At 40.2% G+C, this 19,098-nt stretch overlaps 1 protein-coding gene across 1 annotated transcript in view; it reads left to right on the forward strand.

The window, feature by feature from the left end:
* The window catches only part of LOC126252317 (carbonic anhydrase-related protein 10), a 788,385-nt gene extending 770,239 nt beyond the window's left edge, over positions 1-18,146 (forward strand). The window contains exons 8-9 of the mRNA XM_049953202.1: positions 16,554-16,599; positions 16,717-18,146. Coding sequence (XP_049809159.1) covers positions 16,554-16,599; positions 16,717-16,739 — 69 coding nt within the window. The 3' untranslated portion in view covers positions 16,740-18,146. The remainder of the gene's footprint in view (positions 1-16,553; positions 16,600-16,716) is intronic.
* Positions 18,147-19,098: the final 952 nt, after the last annotated feature.

A 19,098-nucleotide genomic window follows, 5' to 3' on the forward strand; every position in this document is an offset into this window, starting at 1 on the left:
AGGGAAATTGTGGAAGAGGAGAAACGGAACGATTAGCTGTTGCGGAGCATGCTTTCCAGCCAGGGAACAACAATATTCGTTTCGAGGAGACGCAAGAACTAGCGGCCACAAGCGGATATTACGAAAGGCTCTACAGGGAGGCAATCGAAATCGCTAAACACCCAAATAATTTCAACCGAAAGGAGGAGGGTGTGAAATTAAACGGTATATGGATGCCGGTGTTAAAGAAGATGTCTACCACCCGTCCACTACTGGGTGATGGCAACGGCGATCGTCGGCGACGGACAGCGGCCAATTGCACTGACGTTTTCAAAACACGTGACGTCACGCCGCGGCGTGGGAGCGCGCGGACTCGGAATTTAGCGGCAGTCAGTAGCGAGCCAGTGGGTGTGTTGGACCTTCCATTGAGCTACGGACCCCCTTGAAGATGTCTTCCGCAGTCGGAGACGAAACTTTGGGAATCGACACAATTCATCAACCGACCACGGCATAACAGCCCGGATAATTATAACAGACATTCCAAATCTGTTGTCATTATAGTGAAATACAATTTCTGGCTTTTTCTCTAATCCTGATTCTCCAGAACTCCTATTTGATGATATGTGCATATTCTAAAGGAGGACCATAGTTTTCCCTTTTCATTGTTATCACTAATACTAGTTCTATCTTGTGTTTTGTACTCACTAAAGTAATAACTTCCATGACCCTTCTGCCCATGAACTTCATTATCTGCATCCGATTCTACGGGTCCTGTTTCTGTTATGTCTCCAGATTCGGAATCATTTCCTGCAAAATGATATTGTATGGGTATATAATAGTCTAAAAGAAGGTGGTGCATGTCTTGGATATCCTTAGGATTTTCTAAATGAAATACACATCGCAACAAAGTACAGAATATCATTGAGTGCACTCCAATGACTTCTTACAGTACACCCACTGAGATTTGTACAGTACCTTATTAGCATAAAAAATATGATTCCTTCTGAAAACAAGAAAGATTTAGATTAGTTACAATAATTCATCACAAAAGAAAGCAATCTCTCTCATAAGTGTACATCTTAAAAACAAAAACTGAAAATCTTCATCTCACGATGATGATTACCAGTCTCTAGCAGCGAGTATGTCCTCCTCCCCACACACTCTGCGGGTCTTACTCTAGATGAACCGTCAAGTTTATTTTGGTGTATGAGGTACCATTCCTCAGTGGCATCTTCGGTGAGATCCTGAAGATTGTTAGGCCTATTCGGACGTTTGCAATGGCCACCTTCAACAGGTTCAATGCGTGCCCTGTTGATTCCTGTCTAGGTACTGTGCTGGCCAATGCAGTCGATTGATGTCGCGTTTTTTGAAGATATCGAGACACTCCTAGAGTACAGTGTGATCTTGCATTGCCATCGACCAGGATGAAGTTGTCACCGACTGCACGTCTGTAACGCATTACAGTCGTTTGTAGGACATCTTGAAGGTGTCGAGTACCAGTCAACTTGCCGTACATGGGAATCAGAGGGACCCGCCGTTCCATCATTATTGCCGCCCAAAACATTACACATTAAGATCTAAATGTGAGGTGTGTAAAGTGTTAGTTATACACGCAATGTATGCAGACAATGTACTGCTTTTCCCCGTTGATTTTACGAGTGCTTGACACTGACAACTAGTCGAAATCAGCTAATCGCAAGATTAAATAAAAATCACGTTACAGCCTACTAAGGACCAAGTTATGTTTATTAAACATCTGGAGGCAATGGATCCCCAAAAATAATTTTTTTTTAAAAAAAAAGAATCAGTTTTGTCCATGACTCCTTTCCTTTTCATCTGAATCGAATATTTTATCTGGTCTTTTCACCCCAAATACCAACCCAACAGTCATGCCGCCACGTCAACGATATCTCCGGCAGCAACCCTATCACTCGAGTGTCCAGTTTCAACATTTGAAAGAAGGCTCTGTTACAGCAAATATAAATACAAAATGGTTCCAATGGCTCTGAGCACTATGGGACCCAACTTTTGAGGTCATCAGTCCCCTAGAATTTAGAACTACTTAAACCTAACTAACCTAAGGACATCACACACATCCATACCCGAGGCAGGATTCGAACCTGCGACCGTAGCAATATAAATACAAATATATAGAAACATTTAAATTCAGATTGAATGTATTGACATATACTACCGAATGCAATAAATAAACCTTATAATAAAGGGAACCTATGTTTATATGGGCACCTAAGAACTATTCCTTTACACGTTACGGCAATCCTTCAACCTGGGTGGTGCGGTATAGCGGAGAAAGACATTGACCAATTGCAAGCCTGCTTCAAGAAATGACGCCAATCCTTGCTTTCTTAGTTCACATAGCTGTTTAACCTAGTGGGAAATGACTAGTAGCCTATTTTATTTATGGCTCTTCAGCAACGACTGTTAATATTTTGTGGTCGTGCAAACAAACCAAGTGGAGGGACGTTTGCCAGGAACATATCTGACGAGATTTTATTGACATAGTGAGGCTGCTTTGCTTCTCCATTGACGTGTTCCTTTGCAACCAGCATGTAACTACAAAATGATCGTAATTTGGAGCCTCTTATATTAGAATAAAGTCAACGACCACAGACAACGAAATAAAAACGTGTTACATACTAAACCCTTTTTTGATTCCGTACCATGACATTTAAAGGCTGTAACTGTAGAATATAGGATCATCAGCCTACACTGAATTCGGAAATAAAATTTTCAGTACATTTCCGTGATCCTTACTGTTCTGCATTGTTGTCGAGCCAAATGGACAGTTTACTTAGCACAAAATATTTATTCAGGACAATCAAACAAAGGCCAAGGTGAAGGACAGGGGTATGGAGGGAAATAATGAGTTGTTTAGCACAAAAATTTCGGAAGACACATCAGTGGAACAGTATAAGATTTTTTCCTTATACAGAAACCAAGGTTACACAGATTATCCCTAACAAAGAAGGACGAAGAAGTACATTAACGTGGACGATTAAAGATTTTGTCAATAAAAGAGTTTTGTCTGTATCAGATAACCCACAGGTTAATGAGGAATAAGTCCCTGAAAGTTTTTTTCTGGAATAAAGCGTTTGATGGATGCGAAACTTGAACCATCGCAAAGCAGAAAATGAAGAAACGGCGAGTATCTGTAATTTGGGACCGGCAAAGAATGTTAAAAATTAAGGGAATCTATGAAATACGAATTTACGTACGAAAGGAAAATATAAGTCAAGATGTGAAAGAAAAAAGTTAACATTGTAAAGGAGATTTAGTGGGACCTCATTTCCGGCATCTAGAAATAGTGATCCTGGAAGTGAAAAGAGTTGCAAGTGTGAAATGTAGTAGAGGCAGCCCAAGATTTAGAGTATTCAGAACAGATTTTGGCTGGTATTGAGGTTCCATGGGGATTGAAAAGAGTAGCGCAGAGCAAGAAAAGAGGGAGAACAACTTCAATTCAATCACGTTACTAACGATTTCAAAATCAGTCGAAACTATAGAGTGTAGTTGACTTCCAGCAAGTGTATCTTTGTACAGGGTGAATCACACAAAACTTACACCTCAAATATTTCAGAAATGGAAGACGTCATTGGTAAGCGGATTTCACAGATAGTTATGTTATGTATAGGCGCATCAGCCGCGCGGGATTAGCCGAGCGGTCTCAAGGCGCTGCAGTCATAGACTGTGCGGCTGGTCCCGGCGGAGGTTCAGGTCCTCCCTCGGACATGGGTGTGTGTGTTCGTCCTTAGGATAATTTAGGTTAAGTAGTGTGTCAGCTTAGGGACTGATGAACTTAACAGTTAAGTCCCATAAGATTTCACACATATTTGAACATTTTATGGGCGCATCTCTACAGCCCATACACTGAGTGTTATCAGTTTCTAATATGTATTGATTTACAAATAGGTACAAATATTTCAATGGAACAATGCCTACTGATAGAATCAAAATCAAAGTAGAGTAAATCAGAATATCAGTGGTGTTTGTTGCAGGAGTCTATTGGGGGTGGTTTACGAGATAATCTTTGTTTTTTGATTGCAAATACGACAGTTGTTTGTTCCATGTGACAGCACAAAAGATTGTGAAATAGACATGGGTGCACACGTGCTGGCCTACGCAGATGTTAATATATCTCCAGAGGTGTCATGCTGTTAAATTGGACACTGTCTAGAACAAACGAAAGATAAATACAATTGAATACATCACCTGTGTGGGGTCTGACACGTAAAGAACCAATGTAGCCCAAAGCCGGTTCTCAAAATGACATCTACCAGCGTCAGTAGAAGCTTGCACTCTGCCGTACAACGTCCTAGTATTTCAACGGCGATTGCAGCGCAAGCACAGTAATTCGTCGTTTCGTATCATCTGCTGTCGCTGGTATGTCTCTGCAGATAGTGTGTGCCAGCTTTCCTAGTAGAACAACATCCAGTGGCGTGAGATCTGGCGAACATCTGTGGGGGAACATCTTCTGAAATCAGTGGAAGATGATACGTTAGAAGGTTGAGATACTTGTGTGAATTCAGTGTTCCCTCCATGAACAACAGCCCTATGAGGTGATGGTACATTATTCAACAGCACACGTTTAAACTCCATGGAAGCTGACGTCCACCAGACGAAGCCGACGGGCATGTAGGGCATGCTTCAGTTCGCCATGATCAACAAACGTTCCCTCATCCGTCAAAAAGATACATAACATGTCCGGAGCAACGTATTTTAATGCCCATGTACAAAATTTTACACGATTCCCAAAATCATTTGCATGCAGCACTTGATCGAGAGAGGTGTGATAGGGATGGAATTTACGACGATGGAGAACGCTTATTATGTACAAATGCCTGATTCATGCCGCTTCCTCGTGCAATTTATTTTGCTGGTTTACTGCTGGAACAGCCAGAACGTTACATTCAGCCTCCTCTCCAATCACACTTTTGTTCTGTTGAGTATTTCAGGCGTTACACTAACACTTACACGAAATTCTTTAAAGACGTTCACAAATAACTGTCTCAATACCCCTTCGGTTACCTCAGGGCGTACACTATCACACAATAACTGACAGCTAGAGCACGTCAAAACGCTGCTCAGTCTCGCTCGCTCCTCGCTGAGTAGGCGGCTCATTATCGCTGGCACAGGCGCGTCAGGTGGGGATGACTGACGTCACGCTACGGAACTGAGCTGACACGAGGATTGTCGAATAGGGCAAGTGCCGGCCCGAGACTGCGAGAGCGCGAGCTGGCCGAGAGACTCGCATTATCGTAACGTAGCGGTAGGCAGTAAACTGACACGGGACTAAACCCAGCATGAGTGGTTCCGGAACCGGGACCAATGCAATGACTACCATCACAAAAGATGATGTGTTGAAGAAACTTGCTGATGGGACGTACATTCTGATAAATAAAGTGGGAGTAAGGAGTGCCAGTTCCAGTTGGGAAAAATTTAAGGAAGCCCTTGAATTATTACTAACAAGGGAACCTCCCCATCGCACCCCCCTCAGAATTAGTTATAAGTTGGTACAGTGGATAGGCCTTGAAAAACTGAACACAGATCAATCGAGAAAACAGGAAGAAGTTGTGTGGAACTATGAAAAAATAAGCAAAATATACAAACTGAGTAGTCCATGTGCAAGATATGCAACATCCAGGTAGATGTAAACCCCTGGTCCCGTGGTTAGCGTGTGCAGCTGCGGTACGATACGTCCATGGTTCAAGTCTTCCCTGGGGGAGAACATTTTAATTTTTTATTTTCAGACAATTATCAAAGTTCTGGCACTCACATATAATCAACTTCGCTCTCCAAAATTCCAGGACATGTTCAGATTTGCTTGGACATATGCAGTATTTGACGGTCTACACACGGAAAAATTTCAAAACGTTAAAAACATGTTTTGACAGAGCACAGACAAAACTGTGCGACTGTGAAACTGTTGCATTCATTTGTTGCAGTTTATGTGACAGACTCTTATGTTTTCACACTTTTTTGGGAGTGATTATCACATCCACAAGAAAACCTAAATTGGGCAAGGTAGAAGAATCTTTTTACCCATTCACCAAGTGTATAAGTTAGGTGGGTCGACGACATATTCCTGTCATGTGACGCACATGCCGTCACCAGTGTCGTATAGAATATATCAGACGTGTTTTCCTGTGGAGGAATCGGTTGACCTATGACCTTGCAATCAAATGTTTTCGGTTTCCATTGGACAGGCGCGTCCTTTCGGCTACTAATCGCACGGTTTTGCGGTGCGGTCGCAAAACACAGACACTAAACTTATTACACTGAACAGAGACGTCAATGAACGAACGGACAGACCATAACTTTCCAAAATTAAGAAAGTAAACTTTTCACACTAGGGAAGATTTGAACCAAGAACCTCTCGTTCCTCAGTTGGTCACGCTAACCACGGGACCACGGCGTTCCTGAACTCGGACTCTCCTAGATGTTTCCTATCTTGCACAAGGACTACTCAGTTTGTATATTTTGCATATTTTTTTCATAGTGCCACCCAACTTCTTCCTGTTTTCTCGATTGATCTGTGTTCAGTTTTTCAAGGCCTATCCACTGTGCCAACTTATAACTAAATCTGAGAGGGGTGCGATGGGGAGGTTCCCTTGTTAGTAACTACAGAATAGAGATTTCGAATTCGATACGTGATTTGTTTAATCGAATAGCTTCGTTTGTCTAGCATTTTTTAATGAATTGATACGTTTGTTGTGTCCGTAAACGAAAAGAAAAATTGTCTTCGCGAAACATACATGAAGGTGTTTATCACGACTGTTGCAGGTGGTTGTTGAAAGAGATACACATCTTCCAGCTTTACGTTCAGTGCAAAAATGGAAATTGTGGAGCATTGCTTGCTTACAAAGGAAGCACAACTGGAATGAACAGACATAAATGTAAGGATAATCAACACTTGTCAAGCGTTGCAACTGCCAGTGCTGATAAAATATCTCTATTAGGGACAAATGTGTTTTAATGTGTGCAACAGACCTCCGACCATTTAATCTCGTAACTGGTGAAGGATTCATAAGCTTAGCTCAAGAAAGGAGCAAAATATGGACAAATCACCGCCCAAGACGTGCTACCTTCCCCAAGGACTGTAGCACGACATATTAAGGAATTGGCTGATCAAGTCAGGAGTGAACGTACTTCAGTAGTGAAAGAAGCAATTGGTAAAAACAAGTGTTCAGTGACGTGCGATCTGTGGATAGACAGTTATCGTAAGACCCATTACCTGACTGTCACATCCAGCTATATTGATGAGTCGACGGACAAATGGAAACTGATAAACAGTGTACTCTTAACAACGAGGTTTCCTGATGTTGCCAAGATTGGTGAACATATCATTACGGAAATATATGAACAAATGGCAGAGTTGCAGATAACGTCCTCGGAACTAAGACAGGTTACTTTCGTTACAGATCAGGGAGCTAACATCAAGAAAGCACTAGAAGTACACAAACGACTCCCATGTGTGATGCAGTGTATTAATACAGCACTGAGGCACACATTCAATGAAGGTTTCTTAATGGATGAGATTCCTGGAGTGTATGACTCTATCCTGACTGTACGCAAACTAGTAGGCTTCATGAAGCGATCTGGCTTAGTCGCGAGATTAGATAAAACCTTACACCATGATGTAGAAACCAGGTGGAACAGTGAGTACATGATGTTATACTCATTCCAATCACAGAGAGACCAAGTAGAAACCGTTTTGCGTGATTCAGTCAAACACGAGATGATGGCGTCGTATCAGAATGCGACTGTGGAAAGCGTTATTCAATTTCTGAAGGTTTTCAAAGAGGGCACGGACGATTTGGTTGGTTGGTTGGTTGTTTCGGGGAAGGAGACCACACAGCGAGGTCATCGGTCTCATCGGATTAGGGAAGGACGGGGAAGGAAGTCGGCCGTGCCCTTTCAAAGGAACCATCCCGGCATTTGCCTGGAGCGATTTAGGGAAATCACGGAAAACCTAATTCAGGATGGCCGGACGCGGGATTGAACCGTCGTCCTCCCGAATGCGAGTCCAGTGTCTAACCACTGCGCCACCTCGCTCGGTGGACGATTTGGAAGGAGACAATGAGCCAAAACTACCATTTGTAGTGCCGTGGATTTTGAAACTGATACGTCTTTGCGAAGCTGGAAGCGACGATGTAACAATGTGTAAGCTAAAGAAAAAGGCAGAATTGTTTATAAAACAGAAAGTTCTAAATGAACTACATGACATTCATTACGTGGCAACGTCCTTGCATCCCTGTTTCAAGGAACTATTAGTTTTACCCGAAGAAAGAAGAGAAAAAATTCATCACGATGTGCGAAAAATGTTAAATAACGTTGTTGATACGAACGTAACCAAAGATGTCATGCCTTCTCCCACAAAAAAAATCTCAAAATTGGTGAACATTCACCTCAAAATCGAAAGTTGAGGTTGAGAAATATATGAACATGGAGAGTCCAAACGACGAGTTCACGTACCTTCTTTCACGGTGGAAAACAAATTCGTGTGCCCTGTCGAAACTCAGCAAAGAGGTTTTCTGTATACCTGCCTCGAGTGAAAGAAATTTTAGTAAAGCAAGGTTGGTACTGACTCAGAAAAGAAGTTGTCTTGATTCCGATCGCGTTAATGATATTCTCATCATTCATAACAATCAGAGAACCAAATAAGCTAAATTTGAATCACAGAAGCAAAGGCAACTGACAACTGATTTTCTGAGATGTTTACGTAATCAAATATAATATTGAGTAGTGATAAGTAATGACTGCACAATTATGCAGTGAATTTTACGTACTTCATACTGAGTAACGTAAATTGTTGTGTAACTATGGTACTAACAGGGGAACAGAGAACAGTGCAATATCTTCAGAAATGGGACTGCTGAATTAAGGTTTCAGATTAATTTGCCAAACTATATTCTACATTATTCGTTTTGAATATGTATACTTTCTTTTAATAAAATGAATTTATTATTGTGTACTACGGTCGTTTACATCGCTTGAATAGAAGAAAACTGGTTGTGTATAAGACGCTACTTCTTCACTAAATAACAGATTTATTCCAACGTACTGTTTAGCAGGTGGATCACATCCTTAGCAGCTGCTTTAAATCGTTTTTCTTTTGGGTGCTATTGTACAACTGCCGGTACAACAGTCTTTGGTTGGTCAGTTAGTTAAATGTTCGATAGATCATTTGAATGATTGTTTTATGGAAATTATGTGGAAAGAGCGTCTCTTTTTCTCTGGCTACCACCTTTTCAATAGACATTCTTCAATGGAACAGAAGGAGTTGTCCAGGAGAAGTGATTTTTAAGTTCGATTTAAAACTCACTTTGCTACCTGCCAGATATTTTAATTTTTAGGTACGATTTGAACTTACTTCGCTACCTGCCAGACATTTTATGTTATTGGGCAAATAATCAGAGATATTTGTTGCTGCATACTGAACTCCTTTCTGAGCCACTGACAGCTTTAACAATGGGTAAGATCTTTTTTCCCTCTAGTGTTCTCCCTATGGACAATACTGTTCTTCTCAAACTGTGATGGGCTGTTTATAACGAATGTCATTAGCAAATATATGTATTTTGACGGCGCAGTTAAAATGCCAACCTCCTTGAAGATTGTTGTGTCTACATGATTTCCGTGGGTGAACATAGCATATTATTTTTACTGCTCTCTATTGTGCAATCAGTATTTTCTTTCTAAGTGATGAGTTACCTCAGAACATCATTCCATAACGCATTTCTCTTTGTTGAGTTCAAGCATCGTAATCTTAAGGTTCTTTCAGCTTTAGAAAGAGGTGGATCCGGCTTTTTGTAGTTTTTCTTATGTCTGTTGCTGTGATTTGTATATTTTCAGTCAGAAAACACAGCATATAAAAATAAAATTGCAAGGCAGAGATGGTTAATAGAAGGGTATCAAACGATAACGAACCGTAACTACGTACAGTGATTAATACATTAAGCACCTATGACCTGAAAAGTCGAGCACCTCAGAAGGTGGTCGTTTCCTTCAAGCGTTCTAAGTATGTAGCTACAGAGCCTGCGAAAGACTGTTCACAAGTCCAAAGCCTCTGCCTTCTCGAACATTCTACCTGTACAGCATTGTTGCAAAAGTGAAATATCTTTTATAGAACTAGGGCCTACAACAAAATAAAAATAAAAAACAAAAGTTACACAATTAGCTTTGACAGTAAACGTTACAAACTTAACTCTGAAACAGATATGTTAACAACCTTGCACTAGTTGACGACAATCTTCAATGCTGACGGAGATCGTAATAAATACAATGAACCGTATTAAGTCGTCGAAGAGTGAAGAAACAGTGGGATAATAGCTAAATAAAGAGGAAGAAATAAACACAAGCATAAATGCAATAAACTTCAAAACTAATTCCGCGAAAGGAAATCTTGCGTGTGCGAAGTTACACACGAAATAGGAAACATTTGTAAAATGAGACGTCACTTTAAAAACAACCGTAAGTACGAAACGCACACACACAAAATTCAACATAAATATCTATGCTAGGCAGGAAAGTGGGTGGCTAGTTTTCCTTGCTACTGCACGAAATGACTTCGTGTTAATGCTTAGACCCCACGATAAGCGCATCTTCATGTAGAAAATAATTTATAGTCGTTAACTCTTGCTTTATCATAAGGTTTCACAATTTCCCTTGTCGCCGTTTCATGACAGTTTCTGAGTAACCTGAATGCCACCACTGATAGCACTTTTACAGGAAACTTTAGCAGCTTTACTTTGATAATTACGTGGACTGGATTTGTTGGAATGTCTCAGTTTTGAATCGTTCGACCGAAATGTGTCTTGGTTCTCCCAAAATGAATTCATACATACCAGCACAACTGTGACATGTCACATGTGCATATTCCTCACCAGTATACTTGTAACGCGGATAGCCGCACACAGTACGATCCGCGTTGGGAACAGCCCCATGCGACCGGCGGCGCAGAGGGGGGCCAGCCGAGAGTGTCGGGTCGCCTCGTTATCGAGACGGCGCTCTCGGAACACGATAATCTCGCAGGCAGCATTCTCGCTGTTCAGTCTCGCTTACGAGAACGAGCGGGAATACGGCGACAGTTGACGGCCTCTACTGACAGCACCGTCGCAGTGCAGTCGTAGCGTACCAACACAATGTAAACAAACATAGCGTCGTCGCTTAGCATCCAGGAAATAAGATGGAACAAACAATCGTCTGTGTTTGCAAAGTCCTCAATACGACAAATCGTAAACTACTTGCACTGGCTTCCTATAACAAACACCACTCATATTCTCATTTATACTATTTTTAGGATTTTACTGTCAATAGATATTGTCCCATTTACAGTTTATAACTGCTCTGAGGAACTGCAATTTCGTAAAAATCCCTAAATTTGTCTATTAGCTGCAAATACACGTCATTGTCTGTAATTCATTTCTGTGAAAGCCACATGTCGATAGCTCGTTCCATGTCGGAAATATCTACGGCGTAAGTGTTAGGTGAGTCAACCTGCACAACAATTTATTACTTGTAAATAAAGACCGCCTCAGCAATACTAGAATTACTGGTTTCGGTAATTTACTATCATCTTCACGTGAGATTATTAAACCACTAACAGAGTTGGATGTCTGTAAAATTTGAACCATCGGAAATCAGAAAGTGAAGAAGCAACATCTTTTTTAAATGTACAGTCAAAAAGGATGTTAACAATTAAGTGGGTAGGTGAAGTACGAATCGCAGAACCATAAAGAAAGATGAGTAAAGAAAGGAATAATAATAAAAGTTCAAGTTACGCTCTTTGAACATCACGAAACACATTTTATACGATTTAGCGATGTTCAGAGTGTACGACTTGTCTTATATGACAAAACAGTTAGTGGTTTAAGTATCACAAGTGAAGATCGCAATACGTTGACGAATCTGGTGATGTAAAAAATCTTCACCTAACAAATTATTGTATTTACATTTACAAGCTCACATGCTTGTGTTTCACAATATGACAATTCATAACAGACGTCTATATTTCTTGGTGATGTAATTTCCACAAATGTAAATGTGTATTAAGCGCTAGCAATTACTGATGACGATTACGTTGCGTGTGATAAATCATTGAACAGAAATCGCCTAGTAGATTTCATATACGTGAAGTATAACAAATTTATGTGACGTGTACGGCAAAAAAATAATTTCCGCAGAGATTACAACGAATAGGTTCTGCATTAACAACAACTACATTCCGTAAGTCCCTACAAATAACACTGTTAAGGTCATACTTTACGTTTTATTGATTTAGATATTGTTATTGGCTTTTTAAGTTCATACCACTCAGACAGTATCTATCTACATGGATAGTGCAGGTATTGGTGACATAAATGTGTACAGTTTTACAGTCCGTGTAACACCCCACAAGAGATCACAACAAATCATAGTAGCTATTATCGAATAACTTGAAAGGTAAGGTAAATAATTGTACACAAAAATGCTAATTTGATCTGAAGTAGGATAATAAGTAATCTTCTGGTTATCCAATGATTCCCGTAAGGAAAAGACTGAAGAACAAAGGACATTATGCACAATCATTTGACATTCCATATCAGGGTGCAAGAGCAATTCGCGGCAGTAGAGAATAAGTTATACGGGCAAGCTATCATTACTTAAAAACTTCACTGTAGTTCTGTACGTTTCGTATCTTCAGATGTCAAGCTAGTAGTACTGCTGATAGGGGTTTAGTGTTTCAGCTTACTGTAGACTCTTAAGGAAAATGACTTGCTTTTCGTAAAGCCAGTTACACCAAATGGTGGAAATTATTTGCTGACCTTGAGTAACATGGGGATCTAACGGCGTCTCCAGCTCCTGTCTATAGAGGTACCTGGGCGGGTTATTGTTTTATTTTAATTTGTATTTGGCTTGTATATTTGTCGATACTACAACCAATAGAGTAATTGCCATTGGGATTAAAGTGACCTCAGAGGCAAAAAAAAATTAATTTTCATGCCTCCCTCTCTCCCGTCCTTTCATTCATTCACACTAACACACACACACACACACACACACAAACATAAACACACGCACACACACACACATTACAAACGTTTTTCATGAAGCTATAACTACATATAGACAGAACATGTATGTACAATAACAACCATATAACTGCACGTTGACACCAATATAGTTCACTTACTGGTATATCTCTTGATACATAGGGAATCTTTTCTTATTCAGTAATGTCATTGGCCTTGCAGGTAGGATACATACTGTGCACGATTATGCAGTGTTTTAACGAGACTATCTGTTTGCATTTCCTAGTATGTGCAATGAAACAGGCCATGACATATTTCTTCTCCTAGATCCCAAGGGCAGTCTGGTTTCTGACAAACATACCTAGAAGTTGATATTGCCTTGCACTTAGTTTAAAAGGAAATAGTCCTATATTCAAATCGTATGCATGATTGTTATCTACATATACATAATTTTATTTTTCTTTTCACTCTCTCTGGTACTAACCTACCTAGATAATTAGAATTATATTAATACCTTCAGCTGCTGACGGGCGTTGATATATATCAACGGCGACAGGAGAAAATGTGTGCCACGACCGAGACTCGAACCCGGGATCCCCTGCTTACATGGCAGACGCTGTATCCATCTTTTAATTTTTCATTTTGTTTGGTATTGCTCGTTGCGTTTGGTCTGGGCGGACATCACAAGACATCCATTCAAGTTCATCGTTCATTCCTTGACTCAGTTTTTTTTATTACAGAGAGCACACAGCCCTCTGACCGAACACGCTGAGCTACCGTGCCGGCTGTCCATCTGAGCCACCGAGGGCACAGAGGACAGTTCGACTGCAGGGACTATCTCGCGCATGCCTCCCGCGAGACCACACACCACATTCGTAGTGTCCCACCCAAACACACTCATTACTCGTGGAAGACATTTTTACCAAGTCCCGTAAGAGTTCGGGGAATATGTGTGCATCCTCACAGAAGAAGAAGGTCATGGCCGATATTGCCAGAACTATATACTTATATGGATGTGGCGTCTGGTGCCTTCTTCAGCAGAGAGATGTCCTGGGCCTGTTACCAATATGATACTGAAGAAAGTATGGTGCTTAATAATTTTAACTCAACATGAATCTCTCTCTTCCTTCATAACCAAGGTATCATCTGTTGACATGTGATCTTTTCATTTGACATAACGAAGGTATCACCTCCTGAAACGTGATCTGTTCTTATGAAACTTTATTGAAGAGGTAAAAACCTATAACAGTTTCTCAAATCCGCCAGTTCGTTGGAAATGCGTTGCTTAATGTCTGTATTAAGCTACAGTCAGTATTGTTGCCAAACTCGCCACAAACATGTCAGTAATTATTCTTGCAGTATATAATAAAAAGTAAAAGATGTTATTGCAGCTCATGCAACCACTTCAGAAAAGAAAAGAAAAAGTCTTGGATTCGTAAGTATGATCTCCATTAGAGACGCCACATTGGTTACATAGTTTGATTTCCATCTCCTTTAGGTTGTTCAGCTAATGTTGCGTTTTGGATTCTGTAAGCTATATATACTTCTATCTCTGATTTGGCCTATAGCCTCGTCTTATCTGTTAAACATGCCTTCATGCAGAATCAGGCACAATGTTAGTAAATCTACAGCTAACAGGAATCTTCTCACGTGTGATCTTCCGTTCTGATTTACATCTCTAGGTTGTATTGTACATAAAATTCTATGCGAGTGAATTACATATTTACGCCTTATCTATTTCAAGCAAATGAAAATGTGAATCACAAATGCAAAATATGGGGGAGAAGTTACAGGAAGATAGGTAATTCAGATGATAGTAGATAGACAGATAATTCAAAGCAATTTTTATGACACGGGAATAGAGTAGTGAGAACATACACTGAGGTGACAAAAGTCATGCGATAGTGATATGTACCCATACAGACGGCGATAGTATCGCGTACACAGGGTACAAAAGGTCAGTGCATTGGCGGCGCTGTCGTTTCTACCCAGGTTTTTCATGTGCCAAGGTTGTCGACGTAATTATGGCCACGCAACAGGAATTAACAGACACTGAACACGGAATGTAAACTGGAGATAGGCACATCGCACATCCAGTTTCGGAAATGCCATATTCCGAGATCCACAGTGTCAAGAGTGTGATGAGAGTAACAAATTTCAGGCTTACATCTCACCACGGGCAACCGACGGCTTCCACTTAACGACCGACTGCAGCGGCGTTTGTGTAGACTTGTCAGCACTGATAGACAAGCAACATTGCGGGCAATAATCGCAGAAATTATCCGTTAGGACAGTGCGGCGGGTTTTGGTGTTAATGGGCTATGGCAGGAGAAGACCGACGTGGGTGCTTTTGGTAACAGCACGACATCGAATGCAGCGCCTCTCCTTGGTTCGTGACCACATCGGCTGCATCCTTGATAGCCGGAAAGCCGTTGCCTAGTCAGATGAGTTACGATTTCGGTTGGCTAGAGCTGATGCCAAAGGTAGAAGGTGGCGCAGACCTCACGGAGGCATGGACTCAGGTTGTCAACAATGTACATTGCTAGCAGGTGTTGGCTCTCTAACGGAGTGATCTGTGTTTACATGGTGGGTCCTCTGGTCCAACTGAAGCGATCATTGTCTGGAAATGGTTATGTTCGGCTTCGCGGAGACCATTTGAAACCATTCATAGACATCATGTACCGAAACAGCGATGGAATGTTTGTTGGTGACAATGCATCGGGCCATAGCTGTTCGATATTGGTTTAAAGAACGTTTTGGACAATTAGAGCGGGTGACTTGGCCACGCAGATCGCCCAACATGAATCCCATCGAACATTTATGGCTCGTAATCGACAGGTCAGTGCGTGCACAAAATCCTGCACCAATAACAGTTTCGCAATTGTGGGTGGCTATGGAGGCAGCATGGCTCAGTATTTCCGCAGCAGACTTCCAGCGACTTGATGAGTTCATATCATGTCGAGCTACTGCACTACGTCGGGAGGAAGGAGGTGTGACACGATATTAGGAGGTAGACCATGATTTTCGTCACCTCAGCGTCTAACAAGAGCTAATTTCTAAAACCAGATTAAGTAGGTTCTCTGCTAGTTTCCTTGCAATAGAAAACAATCTAACAGGCCACTAAACCACATATGAGAACCAGTCGTCAAGGAGTGGGCAGGTAATTAATCCTGAAGGTTGCAACATGCGGAGAATTTTAGACGATCCCTTCTTCAGCAATAAGTCAAAACTGGTTAATCCTACATCTGCTGTTGATGAAGATGATGAATATCAACCCTCACACACTATATGTTGTCTTGTGTTAATCAACTTTAGCATTTGTTGCAAAAGCCGTTAAACCAAAGTGTTCTTTTACGCTATGTGTGTAGCAGTACATATAGACCAATGTACTTGTTTACAGTTTTGAAATATAAGATGAAATATGAATACGAAATTCGTCTACAGTCAGACGGATAGGGTACTAGAAATTAAATAATGTAAAATTACTCTTAATTTAATATTTAACGCTCGTTTAAAGAGTTGGGTCTCATGCACGGTTTCTCTTTTCAGTCCGGGAAGTACTGTCCAAGCATGTATCGTGAAGTGTATTATAAAGGTGAGAGAAATAGCACACTTTAACTTATAAAATGAAACATTAATAAATCAGACTGTAAAACGTCTAGTCACGTGTACGTAACTAGATAATAAAGTAAAACAATGTCTCTTGTTTCAGCAAACAGTTGGAAACATCACTGAATACTTATGCGGCAGGAGTTTCAGTGGATAACCAACTAAGAGACCACTGAGGTCCTTGTGTTGTAGTAAATCGTTGAGCTCCTGACAGAGACATCGTGTAAATAGTTTGTACATGGAAGCTTTTTAGGCTTTGAAAGGTAAGCTGCGATTCCTTTAACACTGATAACATGCATAAATTTTGTAAGCAAAATATAATAAAAGTGTTTGTTGGGGTATACACTAAGTGTAACCAAAATTTGATTGTGGCGGTTGGAAGTGGAACTATTTCCCAAAGTTACGTTTAATGGACTGTAAAAGTGACTATAAGGAACAGTTTTCTTCTTAAGGTGTAGAAGAAACAATCTGAGACAGTGGTAATAGAATATCTCGAAGATAGGACAACAAAAATGAAGAAATTTGCTTGGAAATGCTTTCACAAATGTTAATGGAATCGCTTACAGTGTTACATGTGATGTACAATAATAAGAAAATACATATCACAATATTCTTCCGTGATCTGGTCTTCATGTGTGTTTCTTATGGTGGAAAAAATAGAAATCTGTAGGACGAGATTTGTTCAACAATCATCAGCTCGTGTTTACAACACAAAATAATTAATTTACATTCAGTTCACAAGCGCATATAAAATGAGTTACGTATGGTTTGCTTTGCCATACTTGGCGAATAACAACTGCTGTTACTCCCTTGTAAAGTTCTTAGCTTAGTTTCGAGTACATTAATTATCGTGTGTAATGTTATTTTGCATAGCATATTGTATCAGTTACTGTGAACTCAGGTACATAAGTGGATATTCGTAGGTATAGTTTTGAAAAAAGAAGCAGCTGTTTGTCAGGAGACGCTGGTGTTTGTTGAGTTCTAGTATGATCACATATCTTGATATGTCCGTGTCATACGAGGTAAGCTTTATTTGCTATATACTGCGCATTACAACAAAACGAGGGCTGGAATGTTTGTATGTTTTTGTGTGGAAGCATATCAGATCTGAAACTTAAAATGTGATTAATTCAGAAGAATTATATTTGTAACATGCGAGTATACATTTAGGTGAGTGAGTTGATTTGAGGTAAATGTGTGATGAGCCAGAGAACTGTTGTTTAATTCTGTGTACTTCGTAGTGGAAAGCTGTATGTCAATCAGTTTGTTCGCTTGTCCTTCACGCTGGTTCTTCGAAGAATCATTTTCTAACATCAATGGCGCATGTGAATGAATGCCGAAATATCTGACATTCCGCTGGAGTATATGTATAACTAGTGACATGTAAGTCATACAGTGCGGTTAATTTTCCCAGCCGCAGATGTGCCTGGAATATTTGCTAATGTTGCATCAGTATAGTAGAAAATGCTACTGTTATTGTAATGGAGACTAATATATAAACGCTTGTAAACTAAAGTCTGAATAACAGAAGTTATATTGGTTTTTAATAAAATAGTTGCTCAGAGTATTACACTGTTTTTGTCAGCCCTCCTCATATCCTCTCCTGAGAGTATCTCCTTGCACATGTCATGATTATTCACAGAAGTATATTGCCTTTATTTGACATTACTGTAAGAACAGGAAAATATAAAATTATAAATTGTATACACTGAAAACATTAAGACAGTCCTAAACTTACACTGACATACATTTGCATCAACTACAATAATCTGTTAAACGTCAACAGCTTGTGAAGTTTCCAACTAGCACAGATGTAGGTCACTGAAGGTAGGAAGTCTCGAAGTCTTCAGCAATGCTTACTTGCCTTGTACTAAATGTAAGCCACATGTAAAGAATTGAGAAATGTTGCCACCGATGCAACTTGTTTGAATATCGATTCTGCTAAATATAAAGTCTACTTAATAGTTTATGGTGACTTCAGTTGAGATTTAAGTAAGTATATAAGGAAATATGGGAACATCTCATGAAAGCAGTATAAAATTCATAAGTAACTATGGGTAGGAAACAAATCAAGAAAACGTAAGAATGAGTGTATGTTACAATTCTATAATCCAATGATAAATAGCAGTAACAAGATTCCAGTCGCCTCTCGACAGACGACATGGAGAGCAATGCCATAGAATATGAAAATCAGGACAAAGAGGAACCCCAATACAATCAACAATTCCTGTAATGGCATGTTAATGACTGCCTTGGACTACACTCAAGAATGAATCAATTTAATATCGATGTTGATTCTTGTATGTGGTACAAAGCTTCTCTCTGAAGATGAAGATGTTTACCTGAAAACTCTTCAACGAATTATTACTTCTAGCTTCGCTTGCTACCAACTGTCTCATCATAAACTCCAATGTGGTACAACATGGAAAGGTTATCCAAATGGTAGAAATAATCTTATAAGCACAAGCAATTACCTCGTGATACG

This window comes from Schistocerca nitens, chromosome 4, assembly GCF_023898315.1.
Source record: "Schistocerca nitens isolate TAMUIC-IGC-003100 chromosome 4, iqSchNite1.1, whole genome shotgun sequence".
In the NCBI taxonomy this organism is placed as follows: Eukaryota; Metazoa; Arthropoda; class Insecta; order Orthoptera; family Acrididae; genus Schistocerca; species Schistocerca nitens.